Source organism: Falco naumanni, chromosome 4 (assembly GCF_017639655.2).
Source record: "Falco naumanni isolate bFalNau1 chromosome 4, bFalNau1.pat, whole genome shotgun sequence".
Taxonomy (NCBI): Eukaryota; Metazoa; Chordata; class Aves; order Falconiformes; family Falconidae; genus Falco; species Falco naumanni.
The window spans coordinates 85,351,472-85,370,943 of NC_054057.1; the positions used below are offsets into that span (position 1 = coordinate 85,351,472).

General features: G+C 53.0%; 1 protein-coding gene across 3 annotated transcripts; it reads left to right on the top strand.

The window, feature by feature from the left end:
* Positions 1-60: 60 nt before the first annotated feature.
* On the top strand, positions 61-18,882 carry ALKBH5 (alkB homolog 5, RNA demethylase). Of its 3 annotated transcripts, none has more exons than XM_040591062.1 (5): positions 62-362; positions 582-1,404; positions 7,832-7,912; positions 12,262-12,417; positions 14,126-18,882. In XM_040591062.1, exons 2-5 carry the CDS (start codon positions 683-685, stop codon positions 14,307-14,309), a joined length of 1,143 nt encoding a protein of 380 aa, XP_040446996.1. In that variant the 5' UTR covers positions 62-362; positions 582-682; the 3' UTR covers positions 14,310-18,882. The 3 variants fall into 3 exon arrangements, with proteins under 3 accessions (XP_040446997.1, XP_040446996.1, XP_040446995.1); XM_040591061.1 differs by having other exon boundaries at positions 585-1,404; XM_040591063.1 differs by lacking the exon at positions 7,832-7,912 and having other exon boundaries at positions 61-362; positions 585-1,404.
* Positions 18,883-19,472: the final 590 nt, after the last annotated feature.

Here is a 19,472-nt window from a genome sequence, read left to right on the forward strand (position 1 = left end):
TACGTCCGGGGGGCGGGACCGAGGGGGGCAGCGGCGGCGGCGGCGGTGGGGCGCGTGCGCGGCGGGGCGGGGCGGTCGCGGTGGGCGGCCCCGCGGCGATCCGGGATGTCGGGCTGGCTCCTGGTGACGTAGCGCGCCGCGGGAAGGGCCGCGCGAGACCCCCGGCAGCCGCCGCCCGGGCCGGCCCCCTCCCCCTCTCCGTACCCTCCCTCGCCCCCGCCATGGGCAGCGCCGCGGCGGCGGGAGCGGGCAGGGTGCCGCGCAGCGCCGGGGCCGCCGCTGGGCATGTGCCAGGCCCGGCCGCCGCGTGAGCGCCACCGCCGGCACCGGCAGCATTGTCCGCGCCCGCCCCGGGCGAAGCCGTGAGTGTGGCGTCCGCCGGGCCGCCCCCAGCCCCCCGGGAGAGGCGTCGCGGCGGGAGGGAGGGGGCGGGCGGGAGCCGTGCCGCCGGCCGGGAGGGGGGTCCCGTTTCCGCGGGGGGGGGGGGGGATAGGCGAGCGGGGCTCCCGCGGGCCGGGTCGCGGTGCCGGTGGTGGGGGGGGTCCGGTCCTCACCTCCCCGCTCCTCCGGGGTTCTCCCAGCAGGGCGGCGGGTGCCATGAATAGCAGCTGCGCGTCCCCCGCCGCCGCCCGCCGCCGCCTGCAGCGCCGGGATCGATAGAGGCGGGGGCTGCGGACGCACTATGGCCGGCAGCGGCTACACGGACCTGCGGGAGAAGCTCAAGTCCATGATGCCCTACCGGGACGGCCACAAAGGCGGCGGCGGCGGCAGCCTCCCGCGGGAGCCCCCCGAGCCCCCCTACGATCGCAAGCGCCGGCACCAGGAGGACTCCGGCTCCGAGCCCAGCGACTACGAGGAGCAGAAGGAGGAGGAGGAAGCTCGGAAAGTCAAAAGCGGCATCCGCCAGCTTCGCCTCTTCAGCGCCGAGGAGTGCGCCAAGATCGAAGCTCGGATCGAGGACGTGGTGTCCCGGGCGGAGAAGGGGCTCTACAAGGAGCACACGGTGGACCGGGCGCCTCTGCGGAACAAGTATTTTTTCGGGGAGGGCTACACCTACGGGTCCCAGCTGCAGAGACGAGGCCCCGGCCAGGAGCGCCTGTACCCGCGGGGAGAGGTGGACGCCATCCCCGAGTGGGTGCACGACCTGGTGATCAGGAAGCTGGTGGAGCACCGGGTGATTCCCGAGGGCTTTGTGAACAGTGCCGTCATCAACGACTACCAGCCGGGAGGCTGCATTGTCTCCCACGTGGACCCCATCCATATCTTTGAGAGGCCCATCGTCTCCGTCTCCTTCTTCAGCGACTCGGCGCTCTGCTTCGGGTGTAAATTCCAGTTCAAACCCATCAGGGTCTCGGAGCCCGTTCTCTTCTTGCCGGTGAAGAGGGGAAGCGTCACGGTGCTCAGGTAACTCACCCGCATCGCCAAGGCCTCGGCCAACGTGCCGGGGCTCGGTTGTGTAACGCTGGTTGTGAGGCACGCGGCTGCACACCCCGACGGTGGCTCGGGCTTGATCTCACCCGCCTGTAGGCGTGCAGGGTCTTGCTGCAGCAGAAGGGGTGAAGGAGGGATGGGGGGGGGAGTCGTGCCGCTGCGGTGGATGGCGATTTGGGTGGATGATTGATTCCGGGGGGGTGCCCGCTCCATGTGGCTCAAGGCGAGTCTGGCGGGAGCGTGGCCACTTGCGGAGCCGGGCTTTGCCATAGTTCACATAAACAGTTAAAATAACGCATTGAGACACAAAATGGATCCTCTGCCCAAGAGTGGTCAGAGCGGAGCAGCTGGTTGGGACGGGGCTCCTGGGTCTATTCTTAGCTCGGCCGGTGCCTCCACGACCTGACCTTAAGCATGGAGAGGAGGTGTGAATGGCCTCGTCTTCCCAGTCTGTGAACTGGGAATACTAAACCTTCCCCTGCCCGACCCTGATAGGGAGACCAGAGTGCAGAGCCCCACGGGACTGTCACTTGGAAGTATGGCGGGTCACAGGCACGAGAAAGGACTTGACATGTATTCTCGCAAGCGGGGAAAGAGCTGTGGAGGTGAAATGACCTGCCCAAGGTCATGCAGCTGGTCGGTGGCAAAGCTAGGATTGGCACTGGGAAACGCCTGCTTCCTAATCCCGGCTGCCTCCCGATATGCGCTGGGCAGGCAGAGCAGGCAGGTAAGGGGGCAGGGAGGGTGCGCGCAGCCCGGTACGCACGGACCCACCGGCGTCCGGCTCTTGGGGAGGCAGCTCGAAGCCCAGTGCTGGCGCTGCCCGGTTCGGTGAGCACCAGTCCCTCGTGTCCCTGAAGGTCAGAGTGCTGCCTGCCAGGCATGGGGATCGGCTGGACTCTGCCAGCAGTGCTCTGAGCTACCAGCTGTATCCTCATTTGGGTTTTTATTTTTTGGATCGGTGAAGGTCCAGGCTGGTTTTCAGGGCTCCCAGGCCGTAACACAATCCCCTGCTTTGGCTTGTAAAGTGATCGCCGCAGGGTTCAGGAAGGAATTTTTTCCCCCCACATACACACAGCCTCACACCGTTGACTAGTGCATCAATAATAAATGCTGAGATCTCGCGTAGCTTTTATCTCGGAAAAGCTGCACAAACATTAACTAATCCTCGCCGTACCCCCGGCGTTAGGTAACTTCTGTGGATTAGCGAGGGGTGAGGGAGGCTGCGGAGGGAAGCGGCAGCGGCACTGAGGACGTTTTCTTGTTCTCTGATGGCTTGGCTGGGGCAGGGAGTGTGTCGGGGTGTCGGGGTCAGGGTGATTTTGTGAAATGGGACCGGGTGGGACCTGTCCTGCCCTGTGTCCTTTTACTGCAGAGCAAGCTCTGTCCCCAGGGATGAAGACTGCTGGGAGGCAGCCGCTCGCTGACTTTCCTTAATCGCCAGGAGAGAAACTTTCTACCCTAATTTTCCTGCTGGTGATGTGAACCCCTGTGCTGCCTTTCCCTGGCAGGCCTGGAGTAAATAGTTGTCCTTCCTTTCACAGCCAGAGGTCTTTTTCTTTTTTTTTTCTTTTTTTTTTTTTTTTCCTTTCAGGACTGAGAGTTTTTGCTTGTTCAGAAGCATGGTGGCAGAGCCCTTAATGCAGGGTCAGCCTGAAGTCTTGTAGTCAAAGCCAGTAGGAGAACTTGTGGCCTTATGTCTGAAGGAGGATTGGGACTTTGCAGTGGAGGATGGTGGGAGGAGGGAGAGAGGGAGAGGTGAGAATGATGTTTTCTTGTCTCAGACACTCGCTTTTCCCTCAAAACTGCCGGGAAGACGTGGGTGGCTCAGGGCTCAGGGAATCGCAGTGGGGTGTCTCTTGGGCCCGTGCATTTGGGTTGTTGGCCGGCATCACCTGGGTGCAGTAGTCGGTTTATTAATGTGGCTGAAGCAATCATACGAAGTAATCCTACAAATCAAACGAAGATACCTTTCCCCTCCAAATAGAAGGGTTGCATTCTGACTGACCTGCCCCAGGCATTTTCTAGCTTAATCCACGGTTAGATGTTCTGCTTTCTAGCAGATAATGGACTTTAAAACGGGGATTATTTCAGTTTTGGTACAGCAGTTAGCAGATACTTAGCACTTGCTTAAGAGAGATTCTGCCGAAGTGATTGTTCTGTGATGATAGGATGCTGGCTGGATTCTAGTTCCTCGACTCCACTTTGCAGATCTCCTGGGAGGAGCAGGGAGAGGTGCAGACTTTGGTAGGCCCTCAGGGATGTACCTCCAAAATCCAGCCCTTGGTCATGTTTAAGTTAACTCCCCAAACTTGCCTTTTTCTCCTCTCAGTAAACAGTTGCTGAAGGCAGTTGCCCTGGAGATAGGGAAACGGCGCAGATAGAACCAGCATGCTTGCAACGTCTGTGATTCAAATATTGCTGGGTCAGTGGCTGCTGCTGGCGTGCTGCCTTTCTGGGGAAGTCAGGGGAGCTGCGTGTGTTTGGTTACCTTGTGGAAATCGTGAGGACCTGAAGAAAGCTGTTGGATCTCCCTCTTTGCCCCCACGTTGTTCTCGGGTTGTCCCCAGATCACAAGTGTCCTGTTCCTGCTCTCAGCAGCCTGTTCCACATTGTCCTCCCGGTTTTGTAACCACCTACCCAGCAGGGAGTTTGCAGAGGGGCTTTCCCCATGTCCTCCGCTTGATTTCATTGCCTACCGTGAAGGCAGGCTGTGGTGTTTGCAAACACTGAACCCACCTCGAATTCACTGGAAAATACTCAGACCTCAAAGGACACAGGTTAGTGTTTAAAAGGTGGAATGGAGATTCTCCTGGCTGGGCTGTGCGCCTCTGCCAGCAGGACAGAGGCTGAGCCACCCTGTGGCCTGATGATGAGCCCTTCGCTTTTCAAGCCAGGCACTTAGTCCTCTCCTTATGCATCTGCGGTGAAGATCGGCCTTGGAGGTTTTGACCACCTCTGGTCCCCTCTTCTGCTGCAGCCCCGGGAGGTGGGTGCTCCTGCAGGTTTGTCCCGCTTGCCAGCCTGGCCAGGAGAAAGCAGCCACAGCACCTCAGTCTGTGCTGCTCCTCTCAGGCACTTGGTGTTAAGCTGGATTTCAGTCCTGTGGACCAGCAGCTCTCTGTTGGGGGCTGCTGGCTGGACCGTGCTCATGGGGTTTCTTTTTTTAACAGTAATTTGATAAGCATCAATCGATAGAAGCAGCGGGGAGGAGAGGGAGGAATTTGCCCATTCAGCTGGGGAATACGTGCTGTGACAAATGCTTAGGCTGGAAAAAAGGGAGGGAGCTGAGGGGGGGTGCAGAGCTAGCCAGGGCAGACCCCTGCAGCTTACTGTGCCCCACAGGCGCTGTCGTAGGTAGCAAATCTCAGCACCGAGCCAGCTTTGTATAACTGCCGGGTGCTACGTCTCAGCACCATCGTTGGAAATTTGGAAATAGTGCGGCTGCAGGTAGCCAGAGGAGCGAATGACCAAAGGGAACGTTTCCCAGGTTCTGAGAGCTTGCATGCTCCACGGGCATCCCTTCTGTAGCTGGTGAGTGCTCCAGGTTGTCCCCCCACTGTTTGTAACAGCAGTGGAAACATCGTGATGTTTGTCTCTCCTGTTGTCTCGAGGCATGCCCGATGGTAGCATAATCTGAGCTGGTTGGAGTCTCTGGAGGGTGAACCTGCTTTCTTCCCAGCTGGAGGAATCTCTCTGCAGCTGCCTGAATTAGATGCTTTTCCAGAAGAGCCTGGTCCTTCAGAACAGGCCGTTGGTGCAGAGGAAGTTCTGCATGTGCGTGCCAGTGGTGATGAGGCGAATGGATTTTTTCAAGCTCTGCTTGAACTGGTCGGTGTCACATCCGTGGTTTGTGGCAGTAGCTTTCCTGAACAAGTAAAGCCTCGAGCTGCTCAAACCCTGTTTGAGAGATGGGCTCTCTGCCTCTGAGCTGGCCTGGCTGTCATCAACCCCTAGAAATGTTTCTCATCAGAGACTCTGCAGAACTTCAGGGCCTCCTTTCCGGTGATGTTTGTACAAAAACATCTACTTTCATCTTCACGTGCATCGGTTATGTTATGGCTCGGCAGCAGCTCTTCTGGACTGAGGAAGAGACTTGGGGAGGAGATGGGGGTGTAAGATCCCACAGGTTAGTTAGGAGTTGGGGTGTTAGTTTGAGGAGTGTGTGGGTAGCATCTGCACCTCCCTGTGTTCTTCTGGAAAATACTCTAAGGTGGAGACATGCTCAGGTGTTCTCTGGGTTTGTTCTCTGGGCAAGAAATCTCTGGGGTAGACCCTTGGTACCATTATGGGTGTTTTGTTCCAGCCTCTGCCCCATCACCCATCATCAGGATGCGGCAAGGCCAGGCAGTGGGCATGAAGTGGAACAAGCGTGACACAACCAAATTATCTTTTTCTTCCATTTCTCTGCCTGGTGTCTGTGCACACCCTTTTGCTGGAGGGCCCTGCATAACTATATCTGATGTGGTGCATGCTAAATTTTTCCACGCCAGCATGGCACTGGTGCAGACCCGTGGGTCCCCATTAGGGCCCCAGACTGGAGTACTGGGGCTGTTGCTGTGGTGCTGCCCGTGTGCTCTGCCTCTTGCCGCTCTGCAGGTGAGCCAGAAGGCAGGTTCTTGCCTGGGGAATGGGAATGAGTGGCCAGGCTGACATCTCGTGATGGAGAGCGCAGGTCTGGAAGCAGACCTCTTCCTGATGTTCAGGGTGTTGCTGAGGATGTGCTGAGTTGAATGTTAACAGTGGGTGATACTAATGAATTTGCTGGAGCTTGACACGGAGATTCCTGCAACATAATAGAGCATCATTATAAACCCCTTAGCATAACACTGTCTTGTTCTGCAGTGCCCCGGGGGGTGGTGGTGGACATCAGCCCCTGTTTTAACTGATCAGGTCTTAGACTCTTACCTCTTCTCAAAGCAGTAAATCTGTCTTTGAGAGGTGTGCGTTTCTCAGCGAGTGGGTGGGTTATCTAACCAGATAAAGGAAACCCGGTCCCCTCCCCAGAGAAGACTTGCATGTGAGCGATCTGTTCTCTGCTCTGAGTGTCCTGAATAACCAGCAAGCCGGTGACCCGGGCTGTGCTCCGGGAGGGCTGGCTGGCAGCTGGCATGGTGGTAGCTTCACGGTAAAGCCTTGTGGGGAGAGTGGGCTCGGTGATCTCCACTTCAGGTTAAACCAGCGTGGGGGTGTGCTAGCTTTGTGTGGCTTGACCAGCCTTCCCCTGAGTCCCTTCAAAGGTGTTCCTGTCCTTGTCAGCTGTTTCAGGAGGCTCTGAAGGTGTTTAACTTCTCTTTTCCCCATACTGGACTCTAGAAGGCTCTTTTGTGAACAGACGCTCTCCAAACAGCAGGTAGAGGGCAGGACCACCTCTCAGACCTGCTCAGATGTGCTCCTGGCAGGGTGGTTTCTGTGTTGGAGCAGCTGTGATAGCAGCTCTCCATGGACCCGCCGTGACCTCATGTGCTGCACTGGACCCCAGGAGTTGTGCTGAACAACAGAAGCAGCCACAAGAAAACCACTCCTGTGTTTTGTGGGCAGCTGGGGCCCTCGTTGGTGTGGCTTTTCTGCTGGGAACTTGGGGTGGGTGAAGTCATCTCATAGAACGAAACACTCCTGCCGAGAACGGCTGCTGTGTAGCTGCTTGAGCCTGGTGTGGTTTTCCTTGGCCCAGGTGGCTGTCTCGCCTTGTGAGCCCTGTGGCAGGGAGATTTTAGGGGTGCAGCTTGGTTTGCAGGTCTGAATGTGAAGGTTACCCCGCGTGCATTGTGTTGGGGTTGGGCTGTGCTGGGGAGTGATGTTTGTGTGGTGGCTGAGGACGTGCCACGTGGGGGGTGGCAGGGAGGGTGAGCGTGCTGAGATGGCAGCATCTGTGACCAGGTGAGGGGGGCGACACACTCAACTCTTACCTCCGCTAGCCCCCTCCTCAACTAACAAGTTTCATCGATTCTGGTACATGTTTGTATCTGGGTATCTCAGCCATGAGAGATGTTTTTTGTCAAGAACATGCATGAAAAGATGCTTTGGTGCAATGTGCTGATTTTTTTTCCCCTATTGCTCTCTAATTTCTTGGTAAGTGAACCGCCTGAATTTACACTTCATGAACTTATTTTCTAGAGGTCTTATTTCACGGTGTTGTGGCAGGTGGCAGTTTCCTCTGATGTATGTTAAAAATTTGAGTAAAAAAAAAAAAAAAAGTCCTGATTGTCCTCATTCTTTGTGAAGTTTCTTCTTTCCTATAATAAGTCTAGCTCCCATGTGCCTGGGGAACAGTGTTTGGAGGAGGAATTCCTGGTGGAAGTTAGGAGGTGACTGGCCAAACTGAGTTGTTGAGGATGGCAACCACTTTCTACTTCTGCCTGTCATCTTTCTCACAGTGGCTTTTTGTTTTTGTTGTCAGTGGATATGCAGCCGATGAAATTACACACTGTATTCGACCACAGGACATAAAGGAGAGAAGAGCTGTCATCATCCTTCGAAAGTAAGTGTTGAAGCCCTCCAGACAGTAAGATAACCTTGGATGTGGCATTGTGGTGTTTCCCAATGTGCTTCTGAAGAAACACTTCAAAACTGCCTTGCTTGTTAATTTGCTGGCTCGATCTTCTATCTTGATTAGGTGTCATTCTGATGCTTACTTGTGTCTTGCCGTGGAAATAGAAGGAACTTGTTACTGCAGAGTTAATCACTTCTTGGCTCTGTGCAGCAGCATTTCATTGTAATGTCTGGGTTTGCAAGCCCTGTTCATGTCCAAACACCTGGCTTTCACTGCCTGCCGAACTCCAAACATCTAGGGTTTCAAACTGTCTTGTTTTGGGCTGTGTATTCAGGTGTCATGATCATATGATCATGATCATACGATACCCACATGCTGCGTGAGTTACCTGGACAGTCCTTTGAAGCTGATGCTTATGATGAAGAATCTCCTATAAAGCAGATAGTTTTCTTTGTAGCATGGCTTTTGTCTCCTGGGGAGGGAGAGGAAGATGCTGGCTTTGAAGGGAAGCGAATGCAGTGAATTTAGTGATCACTTTACAGAGCGTGTCCTTCAAGTTGGTGTTGGGATGTCAAGCTCTGTAAGCTGTTTTAAAAGATAACGCTGTCTTGATGGCATCTTACCAGCTAGTGCTTGTTCCTAAAGCTCTTAAGAAAATGGGGAAAAAGATAAACCAACCCCATCCCAAACTCCCTCAGTGTAACCTTTTTTTTGCTGAGAGACAGCCTCTCTCATCAGTTCCTTCTACTAGGCTACCAAAAACTGTGACTACCACATGTTGACCCATGTCGATTGCTAACACTTTCTGAGGCACAGTAATTCTGCTGTCAAGAAACCTTTTTGCAAGTGAAATCACACAACTTGAGTCCTGTAAACCCAGCCGAAAGCATGGGCATTGGTGGTAGGGCTGAAGGTGTGGCCCAGGCTGGCATAAGGCTAGCAGGCAAGCGGTCTAAATTCAGATTTGCTGAGCTTTCAGATGGCTTAGTTCGTTTCAAAACAAGTCTGGCAACGTTACGAAGATATGGCACAAAGCCAGTGGAGTGGAGTTGGACATCTGGTTAGAGAGACCCATGAAATGAAGGTAGCAAAACCAGCAGCCCTGAGGCGTTAGCCAGGCAAAATCAGCTCAGACCCAGGGAGCCAGGATGAGATGTGGCAGGTGATAGAGTGGGATGAAAGAAAGATTATAACCAAACCACCCAGTCACTGGTTATTGCCACGTGAGGTTTAAGGTGAGAGTTGCGATAAGAACTAAAAGGCGGTTACATTCACATTATTGTTTACTGCAGCCAACAAAAAGCAGCGTGGGCACTGACGAGCACGAGTGGAAGGCATTTCCAAGTCCTGTAGCTGCTTTAGTTGGGCTTTGGGATAGAGAAGCTGCCTGTCCTAGGCTGTGGAGCAGTTTCCTAGGAAAGACAGAGTTGGCTAAATAAGCCAAAGTTGCCCAGTCTGGTGCAGATGTCTAACATACTCCTTTAAACTGGCTATATCTCTTGCTTTTGCCAGCCTCTGTAAGCTGAGGCTGTTGAGTTATTTCAGCCTAGCCCATCTGCCCTCAAAATGCAACTGGGCAAGCACCTAGCTCTGGCTCAGATGCACCTGGCTGACCTGGTGCATCACTGCTGAAGAGACAAAGCCTGTTAGCTCCTAGCAGAGTTGCATTGGCTGTTTGCTTAGCCATCCTTTTGTGGCAGCGTGTCCTTCTGTCTTCCCCTGATTTTAGGGGCCGGATTTGCTTAGTGTTTGAGCTGAAGTGTCTCTGCCCAGTCATATGCAGACAGCAATGGGCTGACTTGACTGGCAGGCTGAATGAAACCACAACAGGATTTTTTCTCTTGAGCAAAGTGGAAACCCCCTGGTAATTATTTTTGTGTAATCTCCGTAGAGCTTAGCAGCCCTGGTGAATACATGGCAATTGCCTGTTTGCCAAAGGGTGCACTCTGCTGCCAAATAGAGCTTATTAATTGCTGCTTATCCCTTGTGACGGCAGCCATCTCCTTGCCGAGTCCCATGTGCATGCATGCATGCACAGCAGGGCTGAGGTGACCTTTGTCTGTGCTTGCATCCCCGCGGCATGTATTGCTGCAGCCAATGCCATTCCCTAGCCCTGTATCATGCGACTTTGTGTAGTCTGAAATAGTGTGTTATGCAACCAGGAAAACAGCTCCTTCCGCTGGTAGCCTGCTAGCACGAGAGGCTTGGGAGCAGCCAGCGGCCGTGTAAAACCCCCGCTTCCTCATCTTTGTGGTAAGGCTCAGCCCTGAGCTTTCCAGCAGGATCAGATCAGCTGGGTCATAGAGCAGCCTAAACTTTGCTGCAGCTTGGAGCTGAGATACTCAGCTCTGAACAGGCTGCCAGAGCCTGCTGAGTCCCAGACGTTTGAATCTGGATCTGCTCTTGCCTCTACTCTGTGTGATTCTAGAGACAGTTTTTGCTGGCAGCGGCAGGAGAACAAAGCTGGGCGAGCTGGAGAAGTGGCTGGGTTTCGCAGGATGCTTGAGAGCAGCGTGGTTACCAAGTAGGTCATAAACACTTCAGTGTTGTAGCGTGGCGATATTTACAGTGTTTGCTGCGTATCGGAGTGCAGGACTGCGGGGAGCCAGCAAGGTTTGGAAGCGCTTGGAGCAAGAGGCTGGGAGGGGGGAGGAATGGTGCTCTCGATTTCATGAGATGCTGAAAGAGGTGGGAGGTGGGGACAGAAATGAGACCTATTGAAGCGGGTCTTGAAAGTCATTTTAGAGGACTTGTGCTGCCATTTGTAAGCACGTCTTTGTAAGCAGTTACATCAGGGAGTTACTCTATTGAACTTGAACTTTGATAGGTAATCAGCTTTCCATTTTAGTAGAGCCTCTCCTCGTACCTGCTCCTGCAGCTCATACCTGCATTGCTCTGTGGACAGAGTGAGTGTGGCTTGTGTTCCCTTGCCCTTGCAGTATATTTGGTGGTTTGTTTGTTCTAATTGCAGGCCTGTAGTTGCTGTTGTATTTGAGAGGTGTTTAAACCACCTAACTTCTCCAGGGCAGGATGCCTTCGGTGTTGTAGCTGGACTGGGTCCAGTCCTGGAGCTGAGAACAGCTCAGGACAACAGCACTGTGGACTTGTGCAGCCTCCAGCCTGGCACCTGCCTGTGGAAGTTCCTTGTTTCTGGCACGCTGGGCAGACTTGGGCTGCCCTGCCCAGCTTTGCATGTGCCAGCCTGGCATTGCCCTGATTAACTGAAGAGGTGGTGGTGGAGAGGAAGCCTGGCAGCTGGGTCTGCTTCCTAATGGGAGTTTAGGTTGGGATTCTCCTGTGGAAACCTCCCTCAGGAGTTAAAGTTCAGTGCTAGAGAGCAAGCAGTGATTCTTCCCTTTCTTTCACCCAGACCGCTTCCATATTCACCCATAATCCCAAGGATGGAGACAGGCTGCAGCAACAATGTCAGGGTGCCTTTCCTTCTGGGAAGTGGCTTGAATCCTCCTGAGATCAGCAGCTCTGGAGCACCGGCACCACCTTTTAGCACGTTTTGCCCATTCTTAGGCTTCAGTCTGTGTTTTAAAATAGACATTTAGCAGAGCTTGTAAGTTGAGACCGGTAACTGTGCTGTGCTTGGAGATGGTGATAGCACTGCGATAAGATGCTGTGCTGTTGAGTTTTCGTTGCTGCTGCTCAGCCTGCTGCCTCCCTCCACGTGTGCTTGGCTACAGTTGTGCCTGGGCCAGTGACAGTTCTGCTCTGGGACATGCTGTGCTTGCTCTCTGGTGTACCTTGAGTGTGTGCTGCACTGCTGGAAGGGATGTGGTACAGCTTTGGTTTGCCAGACCTTCTGACTCGTACTTCAACTCTTTAAACCTCTTAGTCAAGTTGAGAAATGCCTGACCCCATGAGATCTCTAGGCAGTAGGGAGTTTCCAGATAGAAGCAGTTGTTACTGTTGTAGGTGATGATGGATTTTGCAGGGCATCTCCCAGGTGGCTTAACTGGAGCTACGAGTTACTGACGAGTCACTGTGATTTCATAGGATTTCACAGGTGCTCAGTGCCTCTACTCTGTATCCCGTAACTGGCATTGCAGTGAGCCTAGCGCCATTTGCAGTTGCCTCATGACTACCTATGTCCCTAAACCTTCCTCTTCCCTCTAACTGAGGCAGCAAAGGTTAAAGCTGAAGCTTCAGGTACCAGAAAAGCTGCAGTTTGTTCTGCTGTTGAGTGTAATAGTCCTGACCTGCTTCCTGAGCTGTGTGGCTGGGATTGAGGGTTCTGCTTCAGCACATCTAGGACAGACGTCTGCTGCAGCATGCTAATGGTTCTGTAGAAACTCCTTGCAAATTCTTTTCTCTTTAAATATTTGCAGAACAAGACTAGATGCACCTCGATTGGAAACAAAATCCCTGAGTAGCTCTGTGTTGCCACCAGGTTATAACTCTGACCGTCTATCAGGAAGCAACCGGGACCAGATCCTGAAACCAAAGCGGTCCCATCGCAAAGCAGACCCTGATGCTGCTCACAGGTAGGATGGATGATCTCTCCAAAGAGCCGTGTTTTGGATGGTATCTCTAGGTCAGTGTGTATCTGAGGTTCCTGGCCTCTGACAAGAGGCTGCACAGCACACTTAAAAACATATTAGCTTGCACCTCTGAGGTGCTTTCTGTGGGGTACAGAGCTGTTTTATCAGAATGAGGTTCCTTGTATATTCCTCCTAGGCTTGTGGAGGCTAATCTCTGGCTGTAAGCAGCTTACATTGTTTATCCTGTGAGTGGCATAATGAAGAAGCAATAGATTTGGCTGGCTTTTGATAATGCAGTCATTCAGAACAATAGTTTCCCTGCAGCTAATTATTTTTGACCTCTATTGCCAAGCAACCTGTGCAGCTGCGTTAAACTATATTATGAAAACAGTCTTGGGAAGGAACGTGAGGTTTTGCTATCTGGGAAAGGTGAAGGCCGCCTTGGGAAGCTTCTTAGACCTGTTTTGGTTCCAGAGCTGCCTGTGTATATTTTTGTGTGTGTAACCAGACCGTGTGAATGTGTAAGCGTGACCTTCAGGGTTGCTCCTTGCTGGGGTTTCAGACAGCTTGAGCTCTGCAGCAAGGCTTCCCTTAAACACCACCTTGCTCTGCGTGAACGTACTGATAGCTGTCAGCGATAGCCAGCCTGCCAGCTGTCATGCAGCATTGCTGGTACTCTCCAATTCCAAAGCTTCCCAAGGATCAAGACTGTTCTCTGCACATCATGTAAAAACCAGAAGTTGGCTTGGTCCTGGGGCTTGGCTGCAGTGCGGTCCCAGCCCGTGTTTCAACCTGTCCTGGAGGGAGGAGGGTGGGGATGGCTTGTTTATGAGCAGTGTTCATTCACCTGGACTCGGGCTGGCTGGGAGGATAGATCGAGAAGGGAAGGTAGCCTGCAAATGGAAGCTTACCTCTGAGCACGCAGTGGGCTGGTGTCTGAGTAGAGAAGCGATCATGCAGGACAAACTTGCAGATCTGAGAGAGCTGTTTTTCAGCTTGATGTGACCTTACAGGGGTGGGGGAAATCACATAGACTCCTGCAGCAGATAGGTATCAAAACCACGTTTTTTTCTTCCTTTGGCCTCAAAGACTCCAGTATAACATAGGCAAACAGCTTTAGAGGAACTTGGCAGTTGCCACCTAGGATAAAATAAGTGGTCTGTGCAGCCCACCAGCCCAGTCCTGCGAAGGGATCACAGGTGTGGGCAGAGGCAGCTTTGCAGAAGTAACAATTGCAGCGTGCTCATGTTTGAGAGAACTAGCGAGAGGACAAAGGAGTTGGGAGCTGTGGTTTGATCCTGCACCGCAAGCACCTCAGCAGCTTCAAGAGGAGCTCAGCTCTGTGCTGCAAATTCTGCTGTAGGAGAGACAGACCTCTCTGCCCAAGGGATGTTTCTTGGGGCCACCAGCTGCACTTAGAAATAGGTGACTGGGCTGTTAGGAAGCGTTCCTGGTGGAGGTAAAGACCAAAGCTTGCACTGGAAAGGGGAGGGACTTGCGCCATGGAAAGCAAAGTTCTCAGCCTCCTCACGGGAGGTGCAGCTTGGTGATCTGTTCCTGCTCTGCTGAGTGCCCAGCACTGGGAAAGCAATGTGGAAGCAGTTGGTCATATTGCTCAAAGTAGGCAAAACTACAGATATTGTCCGTACAAGGAAGGTCTAAATCCTGCTGTGAATGTACTCTCACTCCCTCTTTCTCCCCCTCTCCTTAGGCCACGGATTCTGGAAATGGATAAAGAGGAGAACAGGCGCTCAGTCCTCTTACCAAAACATAGGAGACGGAGCAACTTCAGCTCCGAGAACTATTGGCGAAGGTCTTACGAGTACACAGAGGACTGTGACGAGGAAGAGGAGGATGGCAGCCCAGCCAGGAAAGTTAAAATGAGGCGACACTGAGGATTGCACTTTCCAGGATCGTGGAGCTGATGAGATTGGCCTCCAGTCTGTGAAGACTTTCTCCTCCCTCTGGCTATCTTCCATCTAGCTTCAGTTTTGGTTTTTCCTTTCAGGCTGAAGAGTAAACAGGAAGGATCTAGCGATTTGTTTTTATGAATGGAGGAATGCTGAGACATATGTAAGGATGGAACATGTCCAGTGCACATGGTGTCCTGAGTCATGGGTCAAACGGGCATCTCTCCCTTAGGAAGCAGATAAAGTTATGCCAGGCTGTCTGTTGGGATTTCTTTTAAGAACACCAAAAAGTTTAACTGTTTCATTGCGCAAGGTTCAAGAATTGTATTTTTGTTTTTTTTGCTTTAACTTTCTTCCTTTCCAAATGTTCTAAATATGATGTTTGACCCCAGGAGCTGAAACTTTGCGGTGGCCTCATATTCCTTGTTTCACCAAAGGGCTCCTTGGTCTGTTCTTACCTAGTTGTTGTTGGGTTTGTTTTAAGGGTGCCCTGCAGTAACTGGAAGTCTAAAGCTTTGCAGACCCCCTCTTACTGCGATTGATTTCAAATGATTTAGGACGTTTTTGTTGCACTTTAGTACCAGTTTTAAATGCCGTAGGTTTCCTTTCCAGTCCCTTTTCCCAACCCAGCGTGGGCTCGCAGGCTTGTGTCCCTGTGCTGCCCTCTCCGAAAAGAATGTACTTGAGCTGAGCTCTGGTTTCTCAGTGCTGATCTGGCCAGGCACATGTTTTGGTTGAGGAGGGAGGAAATGTGACTGGCTTCAGAGGCTGGCCCAGCATCCACCCGAGGTCCATAGTGGAGCCTCAGGGCTGCCGAGTGAGCGATCGCATTGAGTATGTGCTGCTTCCCAGAGCTGGAGGTAGCAAAGAGGAGTAGGAGTGATGCTGTTCTTGTGAGGATGCTTGCCTTGGGACACCCTGAGAAGAGCTGTTGTCTGCTGCCGGGGGGACTGGCTTTTGGCCTCTGCCCTTTCTAGGTATAGAGATTTGAGACTGCGCAGCATCCCGGCACAGCATGCCATCCAAGGGACTTGGCTGCACTCCGCCAGAGCAGGAACGGGTGCTGCCGTGGCCTTGGGGGAGCCGGGCGGCCAGTCCCCTCCGAGGCTGGCTCTGGGAGTGGGGACGCTGCAAGGGTCTAGTGTGGCCCCAGCGCAGTGCATTCAGCAGCTAGTGCTGCAGTGGTTGCCGCCTCCTCCTGGCTTTTTCCTGCCCACGTTCCTGGGGTAAGGAGTTTTCTGGTTGCTACAGAAAATGCTGAGAAGAATTGGGCGTTCGGCCTTGTGGAGCTGGTGTTAGAAAGCCTGCCTTCTTCCTCTTCTCCCACCCGGTTTGCATTAGCCCAGACCAAAGCCTCGGCATTTTCAAAGTTTGGGGCCCAACAGCATATTTAGAACCATACTTTTAGGAAAGTTCCTCTAATTGATACTTTGAACCCAAGTGTTGGCAGTTGTAAGGAGTAGTTCTTATTTTAAAATTTTTACTGCTTTGCCCTCCCTCAAATTGTAGTTTTTCTTAGTGTTGTGTCCCCCACACACTTCATAGTCTGCACGCTTGGCAATAAAAAGATGTAATATATTTTGAAACCCATTTGCTGCTGTCTTGGGGGGCTCCTGGTCAAAAAAACCCCAGCAAAACAACAAAAAACCCCCAGCCCCAGGCATTGTTCCCTGGAGTGCCATTCCTTGGTGACTGAGCACGTTTGTTGACATCTGGGTCTCGATGTACTTTTCCTTCGCCACCAACTTATGCAGCTCCCACCACTCGTCTGTTGTTGGGGTTACTGCTCAGGCTGGATCTAGCGGTCGCATCAGTACAAAGGAAATGACAGTCACCTTCAGAACAGCGTTGGCTGTGGGGGGTCGTAGGTGAGGTCCCCCAGTACCTGTCTGTGATTATCCAGTTGCTTTCCTGGTGAGAGCCCCTCGTTGGCTCTGTGCGGAAGTACAGGCACAGCCTCCCGGCCAGCCTTCAAAGGAACCTCTTGTCTGCCCAGAAATCTGAAAGTTCATGCTTCTGTTGCTTCTGAAACCTTTAAAAAGCCATTTTCAGATCACACTTAGCATTTGAAGTGCTGTTCCTCACTCTCCCAGCGTTTTGCAGATTCCGGGCCAGCTCTTGGCTACAAACCCCCTGTTTGGGAAGGCTTGGCATTCCCCTAATAGCAACACCTGGTGCAGGGAGCAGCGATCCCTCTTCCTCCTCCTTAAGGCTGGTGCAGACATCTCCAGCAAGCTAGAGACCTGCTAGCAGGACGCCTAGCAATGGCTGTTTCTAATTGTCTTTCTGCATTCATCCTGGACATGCCCCGTGCCCTCCGTAGTGTCGGGCTCTGCTGTGGATGCTGCTGATGGTGGCAGTGGTCACTGCCAGAGGTCTCAGCTCTGCACAGCCTGCTCTCCCCCTCTCCCCTGCCAGCTCCCAATGTTACACTTACCTCTGCAATACGGATACCGTACCCTGCTATCAACTCAAAATGAAGCTGGAGGCAGGCTCCGGGGCTGCTTCCCAGAGCAGGACTCCCATGGGACAAGGTGTTGGCCCTATCTCCACTGAAGGCTGAACAAAGCATCATGAGGTCTTATCTCTAGCCTGGTACCAACCATCATCTCATTCTGGTCCTTGTGCGGTCTGTATGTGTGCCAGTATCCTTCCTCTCCTAGTTTATTTTGGTATTCTTGCATGCCATGGTTGGAAGCTCTCCCCTCCTGCCTTCCTGCCCTGCCCTGCATCGGTGCGGTGGGTTTGAGCTGGCAGCCATGGCTGGAGAGACAGGAGGAGCTCCTCACCAGAGCCGCTCTCCAGTCGCTGTCTGTTCTTGTGTGCAGTTGGTTTTTAACCTGACTGGTTGGGGCTTGACACCTTGGAGAGTGAGTGGGACGCAACCGGTCTGACCCATGGCATCTCTTGGGTGAGGAGTCCCCAGCATGTAGGCAGGCCATCTTCCCCACTTGTACAGACATTTTCTATAGACACGGATGTATATGTGTAGATAACATGGTTTTTTAACTCTTTTGCACTGAACAACATCGGAGTGAAACCTTGATTTGAAACCAGAAGACACATTTTTCATGTGGATCCAGATGTCTAGATCCCTTACTGTAACCTGTCTGGTGAAACTGTGGCACAAAAATACTGGCAATGCCTGTACCTGTTCTCCGTCACCGGCCGCACTGGGCTGCCTGCAGGCTTCGGGTCAGGCTGGTGGCATGGGCCTGGTGCAGAGGATGGAGAGTGGTGAGCTCTGGTTCGGAGACAGAACTCCCCATCCGCTCCATGGGATGGGCTCATGCACAAACCTGACCCTGTTGGCTTTGTCATGTCTGGTCCAGTGGTGCGGTCCGACCTCCTCTCCATCCACCCCACCGGCTTTGTTTGTGTAACCTGCTCAGCCCAAAACTGGGAATAAGGCTATGTCCGACGTGACGATCCCATGCATCCAGACCCACAGCCCAGACCATGAGAACTATCTTTCCTAAGGAAGCAGGAGGAAGGGTCAGCCCTGCTTTGGTGGGATTTGTCCCTGCTTTTCTGCCAAGAGCAGGAGGAGTTTGGGTTTGTTACTGTTGCCTGTATCTCAGGAAGGCTCAGTGATTGAACTAAAGCTCTTGCATCAGTCCTGTGGGCTCAATAAATCCGTAGGAAGAGAAGGAAAGGCTGATTGCTGGCGGTGAGAGGTGAGCTGGCCTAGGGAGGGGCTGCTGGTCTGCGAGCAGGTCGGTGCCCGGCTGGGCTTGGCAGGCCAGCTGCCCGCAGCAGGGGAGCACGGGTTGCCACATCTGGTTCCACACAGCTCTCATCTTGCTGTTTAGTCAGGCGAGAGCCGTGGTGCCTGGGAGCTGTGATCCCGATACTGAGGCTTGGCTCATCGCAGAGGTCGGGGGGTTTGCTGGGGCGCGGCGCTGCCAACCTGCTCTCCGGGTGAGCCGGCATCGGCATGAGCCGGCTTCTGCCGGGGTGAGAGCTCAGGCCTTTGGCTTTCAGTGCTGTTAGTACCTAGCGCTCGCCACGACCTGGTCCGAGCCCCATGGGTGGAAATGGCTGTCATGCTTTGAGGGGGGCTGGGGTCTGAACCCCTGCCAGTGGCAAATAGTCTTTTATCTGCCAAAAGCGTTCCCTTTCCCAGTCAGGAGAAATGTTCAGCCTAGAAGTGTGTCTCTGCTCCTTCCCGTGCCCCTGCCCACACTTACAAGTTCCGGCTGACTTCAATTTTGTTTTTTAAAGATTCTAATTTTTTTTTTTTGTTACGAATAAAAATAAAAAAATAAGAAAGTGGCAATATTTTTTTCTGTAAGCTTTTCCTAGGAAAAAGCGTGGTTTGTAACAAAGTTGTACAGTTCTGAAGTTTGAGATACGAGAAGTACTGTGTGAAACGCTGTAAATGGGGCAGAGATTATTTTATGTACAGTCTGACATGGGGGGAATCTTTTAATTCTGGTTGATTCTTAGGAAGAATTTGGTTCTTCACTGTCAGGGTTTGGAATTTCATGGTTTCATTATTATTATTTTTTTTCTTGTATAGATTGCTGCATTAATTGAATAAAAGCAGAAAGCATCACTCTGCCTGCCTGTGTGGTGGTGCTGGTGGCTGGGATGTGTGCCTCGCTTCACTGCTGGCAGAAATGAGGTTGCAGGGAGTGGGGAACAGCTTCTAAATAAAGGGAGTCTCTGACTCCCCGGGGACAGGGTGGCCAAATGCAATGTCTGTTCCTCCTGCACTGTCCTAGAAAGCGGGGACGGGGCTCGCTGCTGGCTCTTCTCCTTTTCTCTCCCTCCCCAGGGGCTGGGGAGCAAATGTGGGTATTTGCCGTAGCTGGTGCCTAAGTGCCCAAACAGCCCCAGTTCGCTGAGGGGGGACTGCACCCTATGCTTTGATCCCATGTGGAGCTCCTTGCCCTCCCTGCCCTGCACCTTCCTCCTGCAAGAGGGAGATGGCAGTGGATGGGTGCCAGAGAGGGGATGCCATGGCTGGATGGCGTCTGCTGACCTGGCATGGTGGCCTTCTGTTTGCCAGCAATGAGCTCCTGTCCTGGAGCCCTAGTGCTGCATGTGGGGTTAGCCCCCTACCCTCCATCCATCTGGAAGCCCATTGCTAGGGCATCCCCTGCTCCCCCCAGGCTCTTTTCCCACCCCAAAGGCTGCGTCACC